The following is a 23,654-nucleotide window of genomic DNA, read 5'->3' as shown; positions in this document are numbered from 1 at the left end:
TTTCATCCATGATTTTTTCCAGATTCTCTGCCAGAAACTGGTGTGCCCGCAGTACAAGATAGATTAACCTCCATCTATACAAATTACCAGACCCTGCAGGAGGCAATACAAAAGGCCAAGGATGACTATAAAAAGGAACTATGATAAGAAGAGAAGGGAGAACCCGGCCTTCAAGGTTGGTGACAGAGTCTAGCTGTCTACAGCCAACCAAAAACTCCCCTTTCCTTCTCGTAAGCTGGGATCAAGGTTCATCTGACCTTTTGGAATTAAAAGAATGATCAATCTTGTGGCTTTCAAACTTTTTCTCCCCCCAATCTTACAAAATTCACCCAGTCTTCCACGTGTCTCTTCTTAAACCTGCTGTTCCAGATTGTTTCCCAGGAAGGGAGGACCCACTGCCACCTCCAGTTGATATTGGAAAGGAAACCGAATTTGAGGTAAAAGCAATACTGGACTATAGAAAGCGAGGAAGACCTATTCAGTATCTTGTTAAGTGGAAGGGATACCCACCTGAAGAAAATTCATGGGAGCCAGAGGAAAATATTCATGCCCCATGTTACTGCAAGAATTCTTCAACAGAAACCCTGTCATGTTTATCTGGAGGCTGCCCATAAGGGGGGGGGGGGGGCACTGTCAGGGAACTAGCCGGAGAATAGTCGCTCACAGACCTGGCACATTAGCTAATTCTCAAAATGGGTGTGCCTGCACGAATACGTGCACACGTATTGCAAACGCATATTCGCTAGGGTGAAGACGTGTGTGCGCTGGCGCACAAAATGGACGTCAGATCCCAGAACCCTCTGGCCTTTAAAAGGATGTCTGTGGCACATGGACATTCCTGACTGGCCTTCACCTTCCTGCTCCTTTTTTTGAATTAACATATTTTTTATTGATTTTTTTCACATAAACAAGAAATAACAATGACATAAAAGTAAACATTACACATTCCCGGACACAGTTACCAATAAATGAAAACACTGCTATACATGAAGGTTCCACGGAGAGAAGAAAAAAAAAAAGAAAGCTCCTGCCCCCACCAGTTCCTGCAACCACACACAACAAACAGTGCTCGTGAAAATTATTATATCTTATGTAAATACAGTGAAAATTCAAATATTATTACGATTAAATTTGAAGTGATACCACATGTAACAAAGTGATATGGCGAATATTTACCAATAAAAAATAGGCAAATACACCCTAAAATCTAGCCGTGAGGAAAAAAAAAAAGGGGGAAATCCTCCCCTTTTAGTAGAATCTACACCAGGTTGACGTCCTCAAAACCCACTTAAATGGGAGCTTATTCATATGCCTGGCTCGGAGTCATATATATGTTTACGGAAGAAAAAAACAAAAGGGAAAGAACAAAAGGCAAATAACCCCAGAATAAGAAAATCTCTATTAAAACAAAAACAAAAAGGACCGGGGCGAGGTCCTCAGGGTGGCCCACCCCCCTACTCACCAACGGGTCGAATCAGGTGTTCTCTAACCGATAGACATCAGTACCAGTGAAACGCGCCCAAGGCTTCCACCGCTCTTTAGTCTGCTCCTCCATATTCCTCAGAGTAACAGTCAACTCCTCCATCCTATAGATCTCATTAACTTTGGAGAACCATAGCTTGCATATAGGCGGTTGGGTTTGTCTCCACATGGCTGGGATACACACCTTTGCAGCATTGAGAAGTCGGGAGTGTCAAAGACTTCTTATATTTTCGGAGTGAGCACCTCGTGAGGTGGAGAAGGCACAACGCAGGATCCTCTCCCACCTCGAACGCAGTCCGTTGTTTAATAACGGAGGCTACTTTTATCCAAAAAGGACGGAAAGAGGGGCAAGCCCAGAAAGCATGGAGCATTGACCCATCTCCCGAACCACAACGCCAACACCTATCCGAACAGGTCGCATCCATCTTATACAGTACCACAGGGACCCTATACCATCTAGTTAGGATTTTGTATCCTACCTCCTGATATTTACAATCCATAGAGGATTTATGTACCATTGTCAGGATCTTGTCCTTTTGCGCAGACGTCAAATAAATTGCAAGCTCCCTCTCCCATTGAGATATGAGATATGAATGACAAATGTTGCCCATCGGATTCATCTGCCAGCAATGAGTAACATAGGGACAGGGTATGTCTAACGGGATTTTCTGCTCTGCACATGGTTTCAAATGCAGTTAAGGCTCGTGGTTCATAGCCCTGCCGTCGAAGAGAAAGAAGGAAATGTTGCAGTTGGCAGATGCTCAAATGGTCCAGCAATGGTTCAGCCCAAGCGGCAATCTCTCCATGAGTGGGTAAAGAGCCCTGCTGCCACATATCTAATAGGCGTATCCTGCCCATGAGGGCCAATCTATGTACCTTAGCACTTGTACATCGCGGAGGAACCGGGTTACCCAATATGGGCATAAGAGGAGAAGGCACGGGTGCCACCTTCACGTGTTGCTTAACATGCCGCGATTCTTGAAGAGTAGCCTCAATAGTGGGGTGAGAAAACACTGCATCCGAGGGAGATAACGAGGACCAGGGGGCCGGCGGAGTCAGCTGGCCAGCTTCGTCGACCTCCAGGCCAACCCAACGCTTGGATGCAGCATTACTGTGCCAGTCCAAGACTCGCACAAGATGTGAGGCTCGGTAATATCGAAGGATATTTTGGGAGACCAACTCCACCCTTCGACTTTGGCAGAAACAACGTCTGTAGCCAGATCCTGGGGGCCCAGATAAAGGACGGAACAGTGCCTGAATCTGTTGAAAAAATGATAAGGGGACAATAATCGGCAGGGCTTGCAGTATATAGAGAAGCCAGGGCAAGATGTTCATCTTAACAGTGCTTAAGCGCACTGCACCGCCCGAGCCACGTCAAGGTTAGGGATTGCCAGGCACGGAGGTCTGCCTTTATTATCTCCAACATAGGTATGTGGTTTTTCCTGAATAACTCTGAAGGATCTTCCGTAATCTGAACACCTATGTATGTCAGTGAGCCCACAGCCCATTGGAACGGAAAAGATACGTGCAAAGAGCGCTCCTCATGCGCAGGAGTAGATATATGGAGCACAGCCGACTTAGTGAGGTTAATCCTATAATTGGATAAAGCACCATAAGTGTGCAGGGCCACTAAGATATTCTGGAGTGAAATGATCGGGTTGGTGACAAAAAACATCAGGTCATCCGCATACGCGGCCACCCGATGTTGATCCCCAGCAACCTGCAAACCTGATATATCAGTTGAGCGCCGTATGGTACATAAAAAGAGTTCCAACGTCAAAGTAAATATAAGGGGCGACGACGGACACCCCTGTCGGGTGCTGTTAGAAATTGGAAAAAAATCAGACCGCCACTCATTCACCCTTACCGCCGCCGACAGTGTGGAGTAAAGAGCCAATATACTTTGCATCATCTGGGGGCCCAGGCCAATATGTGACAGGGTGCCCCAGATAAACCTCCAGGCCACCCTGTCAAAGGCTTTCTCCGCGTCCGTTGATAGTAACACCAATGGTCTACGGGACACCCGGGCCATATGAACAAGATCAATGAAACGGGTCGTGTTGTTCCTGGCCTCTCGAGAAGGCACCTGATCGAAATGCATGAGACGGGGAATATGAGGCAGGAGACGGTTCGCGAGTATCTTTGCGAACAATTTAGTATCAAAATTGAGGAGGGAAATGGAGCGATAAATGCCACATAGCAGAGGATCTTTCCCCTCCTTATGAATGAGGGTAATGTAAGCCCTAAGAGAATCGGTGAGTGGCGAAACTCCGCCATGCACAGTGTTAAAATTAGCTAGAAGGGGCTTACCTAAACGTGCCAAAAACTGCTGCTAGTATGGCAGGGTAAACCAATCTGGGTCGGGAGCCTTCTGGGGTTTCGATTGCGAAAGGGCAGAGGATAATTCCTCAATAGTAATCTCCCCCTCCAACGCGGATGCCTGCTCCGCCATGAGAGAGGGCAATCCCTGATTCCTGTAAATAAACCTCTGCCAGTACCTTCTCCTCTTGGGGGTGCCTCTGCCTGTCAACAGTGAATAAGTTATATAAGGAGTGATAAAAAGAGCGGAACTCTTCTGCAATAGCTGACAAAGTATGTACCTCCCGTCCACTGGCTGTCCGTATGTAAGGAATATGCATACACTTCCTTGGGCCCCCTAAGGGCCCGTGCCAACATCCCCCCTGGTTTATTTGAAAATTCATAATAATGCCTCCTAGCCCAAGCCATTTCCCGAATGGTCTTCTCAAACAGGAGGCAGTTTAGCTCTTCTCTAGCTGAAGTAAGAGGTTTTCTGCGGCAAGGGACTGCTTGTGCAGTTTACTGAGAGACTCTACCTGGGAGAAGAGAGCTGTCAAAACACTCTCCTGTTCCCTTTTAACGTCGTTCCTCCGATTCGGATAAGGACACCCTGGACAACGTACTTATGAGCCTCCCATACTACTGACAGAGACAAAGACTGATCCACATTATCCAAAAATAGTTGGAAAGTGACATATCTATCTCTGCCCTAACTTCTGGGATCTGGACTTGTTAAGCCTCCAAGTGTAAGGTCTGGCGGGCTTGGAGTCCCATGCAATGATAACATAGGCAGGAGCATGATCCGACATGGAAAATGCAACAATATGGGCAGAGATTACTAAAGTTAGGTCAGTTTGCGGGATCAGGATGCAATCTATTCGGGTGCAGACATTGTGGATCGGGGAATAATAAGTATAGTCCCGCTCACCTGGGTGCATCAGTCGTCAAGGGTCCGTCAGGTCAAGGAAAGACGGTGCAACCGTGTATGGGAAATGCATAAAGTTCCCCTGGAAGCATCCAAAAGCGGTTTGGATACATAATTAAAGTCTCCACCCATCAGTTGGTGCCCCTCTTGAAAGCTCAAGACTACTGGAAGCAGTTGCTGCAAGAAAGATATGTGGTCTGAATTAGGCATATAGACATTTAGTAGTGTTAGTGATACCTTTCCAACATTCCCCTTGACTAGTAAGAATCTGCCCATGGGGTCTGCTAATTCCTCTTTAAACGACCAAGGAAGGGCCTTAGAAATAAGGGTACTCACTCCTTTGACTTAGAAATAGGTGAGGGGGCATGATACACCCATGGAAAATCTCTATTATACAACCTAGGGACCGAGTCCCTCCGGAAATATGTCTCCTGTAAAAATGCCATATGTGTATGACTACGTTTTAAATCCAACAGGAGGCGTGCACGTTTTTCCAGGGTAGATAGCCTCCTCACATTAAAAGTGGTTACCTTACAGCACGAGGCCACTTGCCCCCCCCCCCCCCCCGACGGCCACGCCCCGGCCCACTAAAAAAAAATCCAAAACAGGGGGAGAGAGGAGAGAAAAAAAACAAGAAACAAAAAAAACAAAAAAAACAACAAAGAAACACACTAAGCTGTATATCAGTACAGACACTAAAACATGGTTAAACCATAACCAGGCGCAACCTAATGAGGGAAAAATGTGGGTAGTAAAATACTTTAGGTAACAAGAGACGTGACTAGAGGGTGCCAGCCTACTTATTTAACATTCAGGCTAGGTCCCCCCAGCCAGGTCTACAGATGCGTCCACCCCTTCAGAGCCCCCACATATTTGCAGGAATAATATACCCCCTAGCCCTCCACCCTCCCCTCCCCCTCCAAAGGTCACTCACCCACCCTCAAACCCTCAAGAGTCCATGATGTATATTCAAAATAGTCTGAATCCAAAGGTCTGTCCACAAAAACAGGGGTACATAGTGCACACAATGGGGGAGATATCACCGTAGATCCCAAAGTGCCCCTTTCCCATCCGCCCATTCCTGGGGGTTAGACCCCCTGGGTGGCGGGGGACTGGCCACAAGAGGAAAGAGACAACAGAGCAACAAGGGGGACCTGGACAGACCAACGGGCAGTTTGCTTGAGGGTGGGCAAGATTATATAGGGCCTCTTGTGTGAGTCTTATACTTTATTGGGGGCCTTGTCTTCAACAGGGATTCTCTCCACTACCGAACCAACACGTCCTCTCCGTTTATGCCGGGACCAGGGAGAGTAGGGTCCCAGTGAACCTCGGCTCCAAGGAATCGGCACCTGGGAGGCCTCAAGAAAGGTAAATAACTCAGGAAGTTGATCATGCCATCTCAAGGCAAATGGGTTTCCGTTCCTTAGGACCATAAGGTGGAATGGGTGACCCCAATGATATGTAACACCAACCTCTCGGATCACTGCTAACAGTGGTTTTAATATGGCCCTCATCCTCAAAGTGTGGTGGGAAAGATCCGGCAGTAGACTTATTGAGGCACCTTCAGATGCCAGTGGTCCGTGATTCCATGCTCGACGCATGATGTCTTCCTTAACCGCTTACTACCCGCCCGCCATCAAATGACGGCGGAGCAGTGTACCTATTATCCTGGGGCGCCGTCATACGACGGTGCACCAGAACAGCCTCTCGTGACAGCGGCGATCGTGACCGCGCCGTGTCCTAGCATGTCAATGACATGACTCTTTACCCATGTGATTGGCTGTGTCCAATCACAGCCGGTCACATGTAAATGAGGAAGTGCCGTTATTCGGCTCTCCTCGGCTCACACTGTCAGTGTGTGAGCCGAGGAGAGCCGATCAGCGGCTCCTCCTCATAGGGGACACAGAGAAATGTAAGCAGGGCACTGATCACCAGTGCCCTGATTACACAAGAGGGAAAAAAACTGCTATAACTGCCCACCATCAGTGCCCACAGTGCCCGCCATCAGTGCCCCCCATCAGTGCCCACACTCAGTGCCCATAGTGCTGCCAGTCAGTGCCTGCTCATCTAGGCACTGATGAGCACTGACTGGCAGCACTATGGGCACTGAGTGTGGGCACTGATGGTGCTGCCCATCAGTGCTCATCAGTGCCGCCCATCAGTGCTACCCATCAGTGTCCATCAGTGCCGCCTCTGTGCCCATCAGTGCCGCCCGTCAGTGCCGCCTCAGTGCCCAGCAGTGCCACCTCTCAGTGCCGCCTATCAGTGCTCATCAGTGCCGCCTATCAGTGCCACCTATCAGTGCTCATCAGTGCCCATAAGTGCCACCCCATCAGTGCAGCCTATCAGTGCCCATCAGTGCCGCCTCATCAGCGCACATCAGTGCAGAAGAAAAATGTATTTATTTTCAAAATTTACTCACAGAAAATAAGAAAAACTTTTTTATTTTCAAAATTTTCTGACTTTTTTCATTTTTTTGTAAGAAATAAAAAACCCAGAGGTGATTAAATAGCACCAAAAGAAAGCTCTATTTGTGTGAAAAAAATGATAAAAATTTCATATGGGTAAAGTGTAGCATGACAGCGCAATTGTCATTCAAAATGTGAGAGTGCGGAAAGCTGAAAATTGGCCCTGGCAGGAAGGGGGTGAAAGTGCCCAGTAGGCAAGTGGTTAAAGGCGTAAAAGTGTATTCTAACCAATACATCACGGGGAGCCAGGACTCTATGTACTCGGTCTATTTCAATGTCCTCTGTAGTGGGACGGCCCATTAGTTCATTAAAGATCCCAATTACAGTCGCCTTAAGATCAGTGCCCAAAATGGCCTCTGGGAGTCCCCGTATCCTAATATTATTTCTACGGCTGCGATTCTCACTGTAATCCTGTTGTAGTTGTAATGTGATCAATTGCTTCTGTAAGAAGGCCTGTGAGATTTCTAACTCAGTAACTCTAGAGTCTAATAAAGATTGGGCTTCCTCCACAGTTCCTACCCTGCTGTCCGCTTGATTAATTTGATGTTTAAGGGCATTTATTTCATATGAAAGATTACTCACAATTGAGGCACCCATATCATTCATGTCCTGCTTGGTCGGTATGATAGACAGGAATTCCTTCCTTTCAGAAGCCTTTTCAGAAGGACAATCAGGTCGGCCAGGAGAAGCAGGAGCTTCAGCGGTGTCTGCCGGCGGTTTGTTCGCAGTACACCTCGGGGGGCGGGGATCCCTGGGGAGAGTGAGCCATAGACTGCCCCTGAATCGTTTTGGAGGGTTTCTTCTGAATAGCGGGGCCAGCGGTAGGCAGGCGAGGCGGCGCCATCTTAGAGAGCGCTGAGCCTGTCTGTATGGAGGGACGTCGGAGGAAATATGCCGCAATTTCCGGTCTCCTACCCATCTCCGGAGGTTTCACCGGCTTGTCAGGTGCGGGCATATGCGAAGATGCGGGGTAGGGACACACACGCTGGCTGCAGAGGCTGAAAAACCACTCTAGGTCACGGAGCTCCGAGGCTTCCCGTCCTCATGGCGTTGTTACCAAGCCACACCCCCCCTGGGGCTGTGGCCTGCTTCCAGTTCCTGTGTTTGCTACTGGTTCTGATCACCTGTTGTCAACCCGGCTTGCTCTTGGATTCCTCTTGTCTCGCACCCAGCTCTGACCTCGGATTGTTCACAGATCTTCTCTGGTCATCTGCCCTGTGTATGACTCCGGCTTGCCTAACAACGACTCTGCTATCTGATCTGCTGACCACTGGCTTACTGACCTCTGCTTCCATCCCCAACTACGTCTTCTGCTGTGCCTTGTCTGTTGTGATCTGCCTTGGTGCCCATATGCTGTACCCAGCCTGCAGTACCTACCTTCAGTACTTACCTGTTGATCCTCCCTGCTGCACTTTCCATTACAAACTACTTCCAGCTGTGTGCAGTCTGCACCATCTTCCGCAGTCCAGGGTCCTAGTGATCACCTCCTCTGGTTTTCACCTGTAGAGAGATTTCTCTATCACCAACCCTCATCTGGGGCACAGCTGGTAATCCCTGCTGCTTTGGGTTTCGTGCTTTCTGTTACCACCTTCAGGGACACCGAGCACTCAGCCGCAAGGAGAGCCCTCTCAGCATTTCAGCTTCAGGACCAGGTATGTGACAACAGTACAGTACACAGGCTTTATAGTCATAGACCCTGAAGGATTATACCTTCATTGGAAACTGAAAAAGCTTTTAACCGACCTTTCCCTGGATGTCCCCCTATAACTCTACTCCGTCTGAGTTCTGAGTTTTTTTTTTAACAACAAATGCAGAGCAACACAGGAATGAGCATTGGGTGAGGGGGTGTGGATGGTTATGGTGGTGGTTTCCTGTGTTCTGTAGTCCAAGCATGGAATTCCTTTTATCCTAATTTTACAATACAGGACACAGTCCAGTGAATATTTGTAGACCCTGGGAAGCCCCCAAGCAAAGAAAAAGATAGATGGCCAACAACAAGTCAAAGAGGTGCTAATAACAAGGATCAAGGGACCCAAAATGCATTCCCAGAGGATTGGATGCCTGCCTGGTCGAACTTTAAAAAAGGTATGGTCAGATCAGGTAGTAGCCTTACAACCGCTGGTCAATGAAGGCTTTTTCCTTTTGAGTGTAAGCATTGAGATGTTGTCTTATCTACCTAGCAACAATGGTAGATGTCTCTTGTGAGATTCTGAGGGAAAGACAATAAAGGAGTTCATCTTCCCAAAAGACACTAAGTATTAAGTACAATCTAATGGCTTTGACCATGTCCAGACAGTGTTGAGCAATCTCATTTGTGTGCTTAGGAATAGGTCACAAGGAAGTAAGGGTGATGTCTTCATTGAGGTGTAATGCTGATGCCACCTTAGGAAGAAATGAGAGTCTTGGGTGCAAGACTACTTTATCTTTGTGAAAAATAAGTAGTGACTCCTTACAATAGACAAATCAGAGACACATATGACAGATATAATAGCACCTAAGAGGGCTACCTTGCAGGAAAAGTCATCAAAGGGAGTTTCCAGACAGGTTCAAAGGGCGGTTTCTGCAGGATACAGAGAACCAAATTGAGGACCTAAAGAAGGCTAGGTTGTTGTAGGGGAGATTCAATCCAAGAAACAACAAAATAAATTACAGAATTGAAGACCCTGCCTGTCCCTCAAGACCTAGGTTTCAAAAGCCATGCCATCATAGCCAGCGACTCAGAAGCAGGTGGAAGGGGTGCCCTAAAACAGGTCTTACCTGTCTGGAAGAGGCCTGGGGTCATCTCCTATAAGTCAGAGTATGTCTGTGTACCAGGTTAGGAAAAGAGATTGGAGTAGACTTTGTGTTCCAAGTCTTGCGCTAAAAGAAAAGGCTACATTTTGGATTAGCAGTTGAAGCTTGAGTAGAGCGTTGTGATGCTCTTCATTTTGAGGAGGTAGAAGCCCCTGATGGGGATTTTGAAACCTTAGAGTGATGGAGAACCTTTCCTCATGTCACATCTTTGATGAATTTGTCGTGAGCTTTAACAAAGAGATGTCCTCCTTCAAAGGGCATACAAGGTAATTGAGATATCTACAACTAAGCCTTATGGCTGAAGCATGTTAGAGAGGAAGTCCTAGAAGAGGGCTGACAATGTCAAGGTTGTGGATACCCTTCCTAATAAACGTGGACACAGGTAATCCTATCGGTGTGCGGTGGTTTATTTTTAACACTTGGTCTGTGAGGAGAGACAACTTGGATCTGGTTGCTGTGTGTTTATTCAAGTAGTGCTTGGACTACGTTTGGTGTGGGCTGGCGCAATTTCAGCCTATTCAAGTGTACAGAATGAAACTTTGACCAAATTAAAGCTTGGTTTGATTGAGAGACTGATAAACTGTGGGTACATCTAGAAAGTATGTATCTCAGAGAGCTCTACCTTCACTTCTACTAGCAAACCTAACTCGAAGACCATTATTTTACACTACATTCCCTTCAATTGAGGTTATCTTAGCTACTTGGGGCACACTACACGAACAAACTGCTCAGGGTACACCTCTACTTCATAAAGACCTCCCATTAGGAGCATATGAATACCTCCTCCCCACTATGAGAGTAAATAGTGGATCTCTCAAAAAAGACGCAACATAAAAAGAGCTCACCTCTCAATGCTCCAATGCAGTAACATACTGTATGTAGAACTTCAACTATATTATTATCATATAAAATATCCAGATACCAAAAACACCTTACAGGCTAATAAATTGGGATACTTAACCACCTCATACCAAAAACCTAAAGGCCTCTGCTGGTTTTACTTAAAACTACAAAAAAAAACAGCACTCCCACTAAAGCATCTAGTATGTTAAATTAGGAGAAGGACTTCAATATATATTTTACCTTGTCTACATGGAGTAAAGCAGTTTTATACTCTCATTGTGCAAAGCATTAGGATCTGGCCCTGAAACTTTTTACACAGGAGCTACTTGACCCCTATGAGGTTATCACAAATATTTAAAGGCTCCTCCAGCCTCTGCTGGAGGGACTGTGACTCCAAGGGGACACTAATGCAAATGTTTAATGAGTTTCTGGAAATCAGTGTTTTCCCTGATGGCATCTGTCACTGAAGTTCTGTTTCCCCGTAAGCCTTCACTAGCTGTATTAAATCTTGATATTGATAGTATACCCTCGCAATTTGGGTGCATAGTCACCCATGTACTTATTGCAGCCCTCCAAACTATCACCTTAAATTGGAGGACCACTAATGCATTGAATGTATCAGATGTGATAACGAGAGTAAAAACCAATACCCAATAATTCTTTGCATACTCCTCTAGCTCAACTTCTCAGTTCTCGGACAGGTGGCAACCATGAGTTGCAAAATTTCCAGAGATTCCCCTTTAAACACTGGTATCTTGCTCAGTATTTTAAAACGGTGATGGTAATGGTTTAAATTCTTTTGTTTGTATTCTTTTATTTAGTTATGATTTAATCTTTCGGTGACTTCAATTCCATGACCATAGTCAAATGATTGGTGTTAACTTCTGCTGACAGGTAGTCTGTATGTATACTTATTCATACGGATCTTGTATTTCCAAGGCATCTTCCATAACTGTTTTGATATCAACAGTAACCTGCTGATGAAAAATGTCTTTTGTCTGAAAAACAATTGAAAGAAACTGCACTGCACTTGAATCGCATGCGAATTTCACAGGAACGTACGTGTTACTGTGTGATTCATGGTGTCAACTGGTCCTAAATCAGATTTAAATTCTTTCAAAGACATAGATGTTTTATAATTTTGAAGAAATACTAATGGCATCATATAGTGGCTATATCCCCCATAAAAAATAAATGGAGAACAAAAAAAGAAAAAAGAGAAGTGTAATAATCTTACATAGTGATTGTGGTGAATGGGTGAGGGGGATACTTTAAGGACCTGCCAGCGAGATCAAAAGCAGAGGATCCCAAATTTTACCAGAAGATACCCCAGAGCAGTACTGGAGCATCTTTTTTGTGAGAGTTGGAATCCTTCCTATTTGCAGGATATTGTCAGGCTTGTGACGGCACCCTGTGGCAGAAGTCTGGGGGTAAGGCAAGCATATTTTTCTTTCCTAACCAGAAGATCACTGCATTTGAGCACCACAAACCAAAAATGCAGTTTAATTATTATTATTTTTTTTATTAAAAGCAAACGCCTATATCTCCATGCTTTATTTTGCTAAGAAATCACATTAAAAAAACACCCCTTAGCATTTCTGGATGTGGCCATCTTGAGTAAGGGCAGATGATTCATGTAGCATTTACTTCCTGGAATCCATCTGCCCTTAGCTTAGGCATGCAGTCAGGAGGGTGTGCTTAGCTAAGAAAACCTCTCCTCTCCTCCTGAATACTCCTGGGATGTATGACATCCTTTGCCTAGGCATGAAAACAAGGAAGTAACTGAAGAAAAGTTAAAAAATTGTCAATGTTGACTGGCAGAGTGAAGTTGCAATTTAAGCTCTTTCCTCGTTTTTGTATTTTATTTTACATTGAATGCATTTTTAGGGTTGGGAGGGGGGACTCAAAGAATGTACCTTGATATTTTTATGTAAGGTCCGCCTTAAATCAGAATTTAACAGACATCTGGGAACATTACACTTACCCAAAAACAAAGGATTTGATGGGTGAATTCTTATAGATGTACTGTGCCAGCCACCATTGCACACTCATATTCCAGCAACGCATTCCATCCTTCACCTTCACACAGAAGTCTGCCCCATAACAGTCTATATTCTTTATTGTCTCGTAGTCATACTCAATGACAATTTTTGCTCCATCTGTACTTCTACAAGATTGAAATAGACAGGAAAATCTTTATAAAACCAGAAGAAATAGACAGTATCTATAATAAAGTACATATTTAGAAAACAATTTTCAGATAAAACTGTAAATTTGTTTTAAACCTAATAACTAAAATCTCATAAGGTTTAACATGTTAGTATTATTTCAAAGATATTTTCGTTCTGTTTAAATATGCAGTGTTCATCAAAAGAAAAGATGAATATTCTGTCATGAAGGTCCTTGTTTAGGCACTTCATGATATGGAGTCACAACTGTCTCTCAACTGTTTGACTGCATTGTTACCATGTCACATGCACCATTGGTGAAAACTACTAGTGACCATGCCAACAAACACACTGAGCAAGCGTGGTCTAAATATAAAAACAATATTTTGTGAGAAAAAAAAACAACAACTATCATACACAGTGCTTTGGCTGCATAAATGCCACCCGGTTAGAGTTTACAGTTTATTTACTTCTGCTAAAACTTAGGTTTTTCAGTCAGTACAAAAACTGTAAGCTTCTGACTTTTAAAGTGTTACTAAACCTAGGACCCTGCATTAATTATATCTAGTCTCCCACAGTACACAGAAAAGGGAAATGCAATTATTTTAGTAAACAAACTGCTAAATACCTTTTCTCATTAGCAGTATATAGCAATCTTGTGACTTATCAGTGTCTGGTTAAAGCTTGTAGGAGGAGAATTCATTCTCCTCTGATTGTCCTATGAACCTGCAGGACCCTTGACCCTCTGTCTGGACAGTGATGATTGGCCCTGTGCTTATCACATGCACCCACCCAAGAAAAAAAAAAAAATCTCTCTAGCAATGCACACCAAACTGAGCATGTGCAGAATGACTTCAAAGGCTCGGTCTTATCAGCAGATGGATTAGGGACAGAGGAAGAAGGGGAGGATCAGAGAAGCCTGGATCAAAAAGTCTTTTTACACAATGCTGAAGAATAACCCCTTAGATTACACACTAGTAAAAAACAAGCATTCTTTTTACTGCATAAAAAAAAGGGGGGGGGGTACACCCGTGCCGACAGACCACCTCTAAGGTGAAACCTAATACAATGTGCTCGTAAATGGTGTTAAAAAAATGTATAAGCAGCTGCTAAAGCTCCTCCCACCACAGAGACAAGTATAAATAACAGAAAAAAGGAGAGGTGATGACACCCCACGGTTCAGCACTTGCAAATGAACAATGGAAGTGGAGTGTGAGCAAAATACTCCTATATAATAAACAGAATATATGGAATCAGAACACAATCGGTTATAGTGGACTGCATATACATATATATATATATACAAAAATAATAATAATTAAAATAAATAAATTGAATATGTAAGTGTGCATAAATCTTGAATAAATCCCACAAAAAATGAGTTGACACTATTCCAATGCCTTAGAGAGGCTGATGGAAAAATTCTGACAACAACCAGTAAAGTTATTTTTCCAAATGGTAATACATACTTAAAAGCTAGGCCTGAATGAATTTTATCATACAATGTTCATAAACTATGGAAAGTTCAAATATTGGCAATGTCAGGCAAAACAGTTGGTGCAATAGTGCAAAGGTATTCCTATAGAAAAGTGTCCACAAATCTGCAACAAGTCCATCTACGCTTGACAATGATGTACAAATGGTGGCATGCAGGGCTGAAGATCAGTAAACCCAATCGGTTCCCAGGGGGAGTGCTGAGGGTGAAGATCAAAGGCCACCACTGTGTGCTCGGGGAGTGTGTCAGAAAAACTCACCAGAGATGGTGGATCCCCTCTTGGCCTACGGCAAGGGGGATCAGTCAGGCTCTGAGGGGTCTCCTCCACCAAGGATATCCCTAAGATCTCCCTCATTCCTCTCCTGGTTTCTACTCCTCCTGTATGGCACCCTGAAGGGTGCAGACTCCGGGTAGTTTATGTGGAAAAAATGTAAGGAAGCTTCATAGTGAAGTCCAGTTGAAAAAGGGTTTTATTAAATGAACGATAAAAAGTCCCAAATAAAAGTCAATCACAGAATCCAAATTCCAAGCATGAAGACAAGTGACGGAACATACAAACTGTAAAAAATGGACCACGAGTTGTGCACCCTAAACGGTGTGCACCTAATATGGGAAGCTAAGGAACGCCGACACCGCGTGCGTTCCAAGGGGTGCTTCCGGCTATCGGTCACGTGTCCAACGTGCATTCCAAAATGATGCGTTTGGTCATCAACGTGTGACGTCCTCAGATCTTGGCTTTACTGCATATACAGACTCATTTTACTGTTGTGGGTTTAGGAACACTTTAATAAAAATGGATTTTTGTAAAATCTTACCGTAAAATCCTTTTCTCTTAAGCTCATTGACAGACGCAGTCCTCTTGATTAATAACACATTGGGTTATACTGCCCTCTACAGGAGTAGGACACTAGACGGAAGGAAAACGTTCTGGCCACACCTTAGGGGCAGTCCCAGAGGGTATATCCTCTCACTTCCTGCTACAGGATGTCAGTTATGTCACAAAGCAGTGTCAGAGAATTTAACCCAACCCAACTCAAAAGTAGAGGGGCGGGTGCTGCGTCTGTCAATGAGCTTAAGAGAAAAGGATTTTACGGTAAGATTTTACAAAAATCAATTTTTCTCTGTCGCTCATTGACAGACGCAGTCCTCTTGATTAATAACACATTGGGACGTCCCAAAGCAGTGCCACAAATGAGGGGTGGGATAACAGAAATCAAAATCCAGAAGGCCCAACCGGAGCCAACCAGCCAACAAACCCTTGAGGTAGACCAACGATCTCCTCAAATTTCGGCCTGCAGAACCTTGCGGCCAAAAGAGGCATCCGACGATGCCATCACATATACTTTAGGAAAGTCTGTAAAGGTATGAACCGACGACCAGGTAGCCGCCTTGCAAACCTGGACCACTGACGCCTGATGGCAGAAGCCCAGGAAGCACTAAGCGCCCGAGTGGAGTGCGCCTTAACAGGGAACGGAGGATCCCGACCCTTAATAGAATAAGCCTGTACCACTGTCTGTCTGATCCATTTGGAGATAGTCGCGGCAGATGCAGGCAACCCCTTTTTGGGGCCATCCGTGATCACAAAAAGTGAATCCGTTTTACGAAACGAGTCCGTAGTCTTCAGGTATACCCTGATTGCCCGAACCACATCCAAGGAGTGTAATGCAAACTCACGATGATGGCTGGGCTTAGGACACAGGGAAGGCAATACAAACCAAGAAGGCCACCTTCTGGGATAACGTAAGCAAGGGAATCTCCCTAATATCTTCAAAGGGAGGTTTCTGAAGAACCGACAACACTAAATTAAGATCCCAGGGTGGTAAGGGTGCGCGCACTGGCGGAGCCAGGTGTCGCACCCCCTGGATGAAATTCCTCACCAAGGAATGGGTAGCCAAAGGTTTCTGAAAGAAGATTGCTAATGCTGAAACCTGACCCTTGATAGTGCTCAAGGACAATTTCTGCTCAACTCCCTGTTGCAGAAAGGACAAGATTCGGGTCCTTACTCCTAACTAGACAGAAAAAAACTGACATCCTGTAGCAGGAAGTGAGAGGATATACCCTCTGGGACTGCCCCTAAGGTGTGGCCAGAACGTTTTCCTTCCGTCTAGTGTCGTACTCCTGTAGAGGGCAGTATAACCCAATGTGTTATTAATCAAGAGGACTGCGTCTATCAATGAGCGACAGAGAAAAGACATTTACCTGTAGAGACCTGCCGCTGTTCCCACCCAGGTCAGTTCTTCACCAGTCTTTGGGTCCCCAGAACTGCCTAGTTTACTGTGGGAACTCAGTTGAGACTACACAACTGAATCTCCACCGCACATGCGTGAGTGGCGCTGCGCTTTGTGAGTAGACCCATAGCTTCTTGGGACCTTCGATGTGTCCCAGGAGATTGTGGGCAGGGAGGGAGGGAGGCCATTCCAGCAGAAGTGGGAACCTCTCAAAACTAGGTACCCGCTCCCTCCCCCCCCTAAAAAAAAAAAAAGAAAAACGTAAAAATAAGAGGAGGACAAAGTATCCCTTTTTAGCCCCCGTTCATACCGGTGTGGCTTTTAAATCACGCTAGCAAAGAGGTGCCACTTTTCATTCATTTTGGAACTGTCGAATCGCATGGCAAGTCCCAATGGTGTGACCAGGGCTTAGGCAACATTCTGCTTTATTAGCTTAGTTGCTTATCAACATTCCTTGGAAGCAAAAGGTGATTACCCCAGTGGGAACACAGAACAGAACAGTTTCCAGCACTTCCATATTCTTTTGAAAATTGGATTGAGTTACCTGGTAACTCAATTTCCAGGAGTCTTCTAGACCAGCAATCTGATATTATAAAAAAAATAGACACAAAACACAGCCCTTAGAACGTATGAGAAAATAGACTAAAACCAAATGCAGCTTACCAACTCTTAGATGTGATGGCTGCATTAGTTTCCTTTTTTAGGTTTTCTTTCCTTTTTTTAATCTGGAGATCTGGCCAGTAAGTCTGTTTTTCAAAAGAGCAAGCTCTCTTGCAGAATGTATCAGTTACAGGGATGTGACAAACCACATAAAACTGTCATGGGTGCATACAATGATCAGCTTTTATGTAAAGCCTGCATCCCATAAAGAAAAAAAAATATTTGCTGTAACTGCTATTAAAGTGTTAGCTGGAATTTGGCTTCAATTTGTTCTCTAAATCTGCAAGTACATCTAACACCTTCCTCCCTAGACTGACAATGTTACTGTCCAAATGTGCCCCCTGTGCTCTTTCATTTAGAGATTTAGAGTGGGAGCACAGGAGATGTGTTACAGGCCAGATCACCAGGTGAAAACAGTAGGGAAAAAAAAACTAAAAAAAGAAAAGATTGGTAAACTGTATTACATTACATTTTTGTAAAAAAAAAAAAAACTTTTTCCATAAATTTTTCAGGACAGACGGTGACAGAGAAACATATACTATAGCTAGGGTGGCAAAAAAAAAAAAGCTAGGAGAAATCATGGAATAAAGAAACAGGCCAGAAGCAAGGAGTGAAACTAAACTTTCTCAATCAACACTATTTACTAATGCTAGCAGCATAAGGATTAAAAATAGATAAGAAGGCATGGTATATTTACTCGTCTTATTTACTAGTTTTAAACTATTTTTTTTTTCAGTTGCTTTGTGGTTTCTAGCTTAGGCCAAAATGATGTCATACATTCCAGGAGTTTTCATGGGCAATTTTTTCCTACATCTGGAGGAGGGTCTTTCTCAGCTACGCACACCCTCTTGCCTGCGTGCTAGAGACAGATTGATTCCAGAAGGAAATGCTACATGAATCATCTGCCCTTACTCTAGATGGCAGAGGCTAGAAATGCTAGGAGGTTTTTTTTTTTTTTTTTCCAGAGACATTTCTCAACAAGGATGGATTGATTTTGAATATTATACACAAGGCTTTTTTTCAGCTGGAACTTGGTGGAACTCAGTTCCACCACCTTTGGCTCAGGCCCTTTGCTCCCTGCCCACCACTATCACTCAAAAACACGTAGGTCTGACTTCCTGTGTTTTCCAAATGCAGTATGAGGACAAGTGGTTGAGTTCCTGCACTTATTTTCTGAGAAAAAAAGCCCTGATTATAAATCAGATAACGGAATTTTTGTAAAATCTTACCGTAAAGTCCTCTGACAGTCGCCGCCCACTCATATTAAAACATAAAGTGTAGCGCTAGAAATAAAAAATGATCACAACAAATGAAAAATAGTGTCCAAGTGAATGGAAAAACTAGTAATCACAATAATGTGAATTTAAAAACAAAAAAAAGGGGGGGGGGGAGGGTAGTGTCCAGATGAATAAGTCCCAAAGGAAAATGATATAAAATCAAATCCTAAATCCACATGCGTAATGATCCAAGGGGGAGGGTTTCTTCCCGTGACACCAAGGGTATGTGAAGGAAGGGGTACACCTCTGTGATGGGATAAGTACAGCAGCTTACCAGATTTCCATGGCTGATCAACTTAATGAATCAGCCTCTCCCAGCTATTTAATCAAGACCACTGAAGATCTGATGTCACGTGGATGCTTATTCAGAAATAGACCACTTCTCAGGATACGTAAAGGGATCAGTGCAGGAAAAACGCTCCTCAATATTTCTCATCGATCATAAATGAATATGTAAGGAAAAAGAAAGCGAGGCCCATAGCGTGATCCCGTTTAAAAATTACAATCTTATTTATTAAAAAAGGTACTCACAATGTAACATAAGTATTCAGGCTTGTCAAAATGGTTGTACAAGGGAAGGAGGTGCGGCGTCCCGCAGACTGTCCCAGGCAACAAATTAGTAAAGGCCGGCGAAAGATTCAAGGGGCGTGTGGACGTTGCGTCTGGAGTCGCCAACGTTTCGTCTCAATAGACTTCGTCTGGGCGTGACCCCAGACGCAACTCACACGCCTAAGTACCCCCATGTCTCAGCTCACTGGCCGTGAGGTCCGCCGCAGCACGTCTGCTATTGGTTAAGGCGACGAGCGTCTCTCAATCCTCAGTAGGTGGAATCGACGCTCGCCAGCCAATCCGGCATCGGCATATCCCCCATTGGTTGTGGCGACAAGCGTCAACCAATCCGCAATGAGCGGAAGAGACGTCCGTCTGCCAATCCGGTGTCGGCGGAAGTGACGTTCGTCACCCCCGGCGGAAGCGGCACATCACTCATCGGCCAATCCAAGACCGGCGGAAGTGACGCTCGCCTCCCCCGGCGGGGTGCCATAGTAACAGACAACAGCGGAGACCACATGACCAGGCAGCGGAGGAAGTTGTAAAACGTACAACACGTCGCTCCTCCCGATAATAATATTACCAAGGGAGTAAGCATATAAAAAGCAACAGATCAGTAATTTCATCTTTAAAAAAACCAAAACATTCCCGCAATTGTGGATTTCTCTTAGATTGGGGCAGCATTAATGTGCGGTACTAATGATACCCAAAAAGGGAGTCTGCACATCAGTTGCTCATGAGAGACTTCAACGGCGGGATTGTTGTATAATATCATAAAAGAATTTATATAGCTACAATAAATTAAAAAGATCTCATAATAAATAATTAATTATAATGAGATATAAGGGCATTGTGTCTATTGCATCCAGCTGTGAAAGGTGCCATCTAGTGGCCAAAAAATAGTGTGACATTTAAACACCCAAACATTGTGAATGCACTAAAAACTTGTGATCAGAAATAAATATTAAAAGTGTTCACAAAAATAAGAAGAGATATATGGGAATGACCCTGTATAAACAAAAGATAATTTAAATAATGAATTATATAAAGTGAAATATAAAAAAGATCAGTGACGATCACACAAAAAAGCCATATACAGTGCTAAAGTAGGAAAAGGCCAGTGACGGCCTTATATATAAAGTGCTGGTTTATAAAGAATATATACAGCTAGATGTATGTCACTACAATGGTGACATATAGACACAATACCACAAAGATCCCATGGCACAAAAAAATTCCATACATTTGAACATAAAAAATATAAAAAGATAAGATAAGTTAAAATCAACTATTATTGATAAAAGCATTTACATCCCATTCCACATTTAACCCATAGGGAGTATAAGTTTTGAGGATATAGATCCAGCGAGTCTCCATTTTTGATATCTCTCGCCTAACGTTGGATCTTTTGAGAAGGTGTGCACGGACGACCAAGTCGCAGCCTTGCACACCTGGGCCACCGAAGGCTGATGCCGGAAGGCCCATGACGCGCTCACCGCCCTGGTAGAGTGTGCCTTGACAGGAAAGGGTGGAACCCGTTCCTTAATCGAATAGGCCTGCACAATCGTCTGTCTGATCCATTTCGAAATGGTTGCTGCAGATGCCCTCAGGAAGGACAAAAAGAGAATCCGACTTCCTAAAGGATTAGGTGGACGACAGGTAAACCCTGATCGCCTGGACAATATCCAAGGAATGTAAGGCAAACTCCTTAGGATTTGCACATAGCGAAGGCAGAACAATGTCCTCATTAAGGTGAAAATCAGAAACCACCTTAGGAAGGAAAGACTGGTTAGGTCGCAAGACCACCTTATTCCTATGAACCACCAGGTAAGGGGAGCGGCAAGACAGGGCCGCCAACTCCGACACTCTGCGGGCAGAAGTGATCGCCACCAGAAAGGCAACCTTTTGTGACAGCAGAGGCAAATAAATTTCCCTGATGTTTTCAAAGGGAGGACGTTGCAAAACGGACAGAACCAAGTTCAAGTCCCAAGGAGGTAAAGGCGCCCTCCGAGGAGGGGCCAAATGATGCACACCTTGAATAAAGGTGCAAATCAAAGAGTTAGACGCCAAGGGGCGCTGGAAAAGGACCGCCAGTGCAGATAACTGGCCCTTAATCGTGGTCTACGCAAGGCGCTGGTCCACACCAGTTTACAGGAAAGCTAAAACCCTCACCACCGAGAAGGAGCAAGGAGGGATGCCCCTGGATTCACACCAGGCAAAATAAGCCTTCCAGGTACGGTAATAGATCTTACCGGACGAGGCCTTCCTAGCCTTGAGCAGAGTAGGAATGACCTCCGATGAGAGACCCCTGTCTCTCAGGACCTGGCTTTCAACAGCCATGCCGTTAAAGCCAGCGACTGTAAAGCAGGATGGAACATTGGTCCCCGAGACAGTAGATCGTCTCGTAACGGGAGCCGCCATGGAAGCTCGACGACCAGTTGAATCATGTCCGCATACCAAGACTGGCGCGGCCAGTCCGGGGCCACCAGAATCACTAACTTTGGTTCCGAGACCAACCTGCGAAGGAACCTGGACAACAACTGAATCGGGGGAAAGGCATATATCAGCCGACACTGATGCCAAGGCACTACCAGTGCATCCGAGGCGTCTGCCAGAGGATCACGCGTTCTTGCCACGAACTTTCCCACCTTGTTGTTTAGCCAAGATGCGAACAGATCCACATCTGGGTTTCCCCATCTCGCACACAGCATCTGAAACACCTCCGGGTGTAGGGACCATTCTCCCTGGTCCAGGGTCTGGCGACTCAGATAGTCGGCCTGCCAATTCTCCACACCTGGAATGTGAACAGCCAAGACAGAATGTCGATTACCTTCTGGGCCACCCGGGCACTCCTGGTGCCCCCTTGGTGATTGATGTTTGCCACCGCAGTGGCGTTGCCTGTCTGCACCCGCACAGGGCGACCCCAAAGTTGATCCGACCAATTGAGCAAGCACAGTCTGAGCGCTCACAGTTCCAGTATGTTGATCGTCAGGGAGGATTCCTCCTCCGACCAAGTGCCCTGGGCAGACAGAATGCCCAGAACGCCACCCCAGCCCGACAGGCTGGCATCCGTGGTGATCACCGTCCACAACAACGGGCGGAAGGATTTGCCCTCCGTCAGAGCCGGGGACTGGAGCCAACAGAGAAGACTGTCTCTGACGTGGTGGCTCAGAGATATCCTCCTTTCCAAGGACTGAGGATGCCTGTCCCATCTGGCCAGGATCTCCGCTTGAAGAGATCGCGTGTGGAAATGTGCAAATGGAATCGCCTCGAAGGCTGACACCATCAACGCCAGGGACCGCATGCAGGCCCAGAGCGACAAAGAGTCCTTGTCCCTGAGGGACCTGACCTCGTCCTGCAGAGTCTGGAGCTTGTCCTCTGGCAGAAAAACCTTTGCTTGGGCTGAGTCCAGGACCATTCCCAGGTAAGGGAGACGAACAGAAGGGGACAAGGTTGACTTCTGAACGTTGATGGTCCACCCGAACTCCTGGAGCGTCTTAACGGTAGTCGACAGATCGCGTAACAGACTCAGGCTGGCGCTCGATCTTAACAGGAGATCGTCCAGATATCCTAAAATCGCAATTCCCTGTGCCCGTAACAGGGCCAGAACAGGAGCCAGCGCTTTGGTAAACACCCTTGGAGCCGAGTAAAAACCCCGAAACCTGTCCCGATGAGGCACCGGGATGACCACCGCTTGGGCGAGGAGATCGTGAACCGCCTGATGTAGATCGTGCAACCGATCTGGGGTCAAATGAAGATTTGAGGGAAAGAATCTGTCTGCTGGCTGCGAAAGGAATTCGATCTTGTATACCGATCGAATGATTTCCTGAACCCACCTGTCCGGAACCCGGAGCAGCCAAGGTTCTAGGAAACCGCGCAGACGTCCCCCCACCCCTGTAATGGGTGAGGGTGTCCCTTCAGGACCCGCCGGGCAGGCGTGGTTGGATTTTTGCTTGACCGCCCAGGACTTCCTCTGACCACCCTGGCTTTTAAAGGGTTTCCCCTTGTCCTGTGCCTTAAAGGCACGAAAGGCCCCCGGATTTGGTTTAAAGGAAGGCCCCCACTTACCGCGGAAGGACTTACCCTTGGGTTTCTGGGGCAGCAGAGTGCTCTTACCCCCAGTGACTCCCTTAACCAACTCGTCGAGGGATTCCCCACATAAGGGATGTCAGACATCGTCTTCCTGGAAGACTGGTCAGCTGACCAGCTCTTCAGCCACATTAAACGACGGAGCAGCACCGTGATGCCAGATAGCCGTGCTGCTAGAGGAGACTCATCCTTGGCTACGTCACACAGGTACAAGACCGCCAGACGCATCTGCTCCACCATTGCCACAATAGCTGGAGGTGCGGAATCCGCCTCCAGAGTGCGTTTGAGCACCTGGGCCAAATCAGCCACAGCCTGAGAGACCATAACAGAGGCGAAGATGGGCTTCAGTAAGGAACCCGCCACCATATACGCGTGGCGA

At 45.6% G+C, this 23,654-nt stretch overlaps 1 protein-coding gene across 1 annotated transcript in view; it reads right to left on the bottom strand.

Annotated features, from left to right (window-relative positions):
- The window catches only part of MBOAT7 (membrane bound acylglycerophosphatidylinositol O-acyltransferase MBOAT7), an 809,637-nt gene that overhangs the window by 118,823 nt on the left and 667,160 nt on the right, over positions 1-23,654 (bottom strand). The window contains exon 6 of the mRNA XM_082273563.1: positions 12,794-12,976. Within this exon, the coding sequence (XP_082129689.1) occupies positions 12,794-12,976 (183 nt within the window). The remainder of the gene's footprint in view (positions 1-12,793; positions 12,977-23,654) is intronic.

Source organism: Pelophylax lessonae (assembly GCF_965119305.1).
Source record: "Pelophylax lessonae genome assembly, chromosome: 12".
Lineage (NCBI taxonomy): Eukaryota > Metazoa > Chordata > Amphibia > Anura > Ranidae > Pelophylax > Pelophylax lessonae.
Note: the sequence above shows the minus strand (reverse complement) of the source record. Positions and strands in the feature narration are given on the sequence as shown.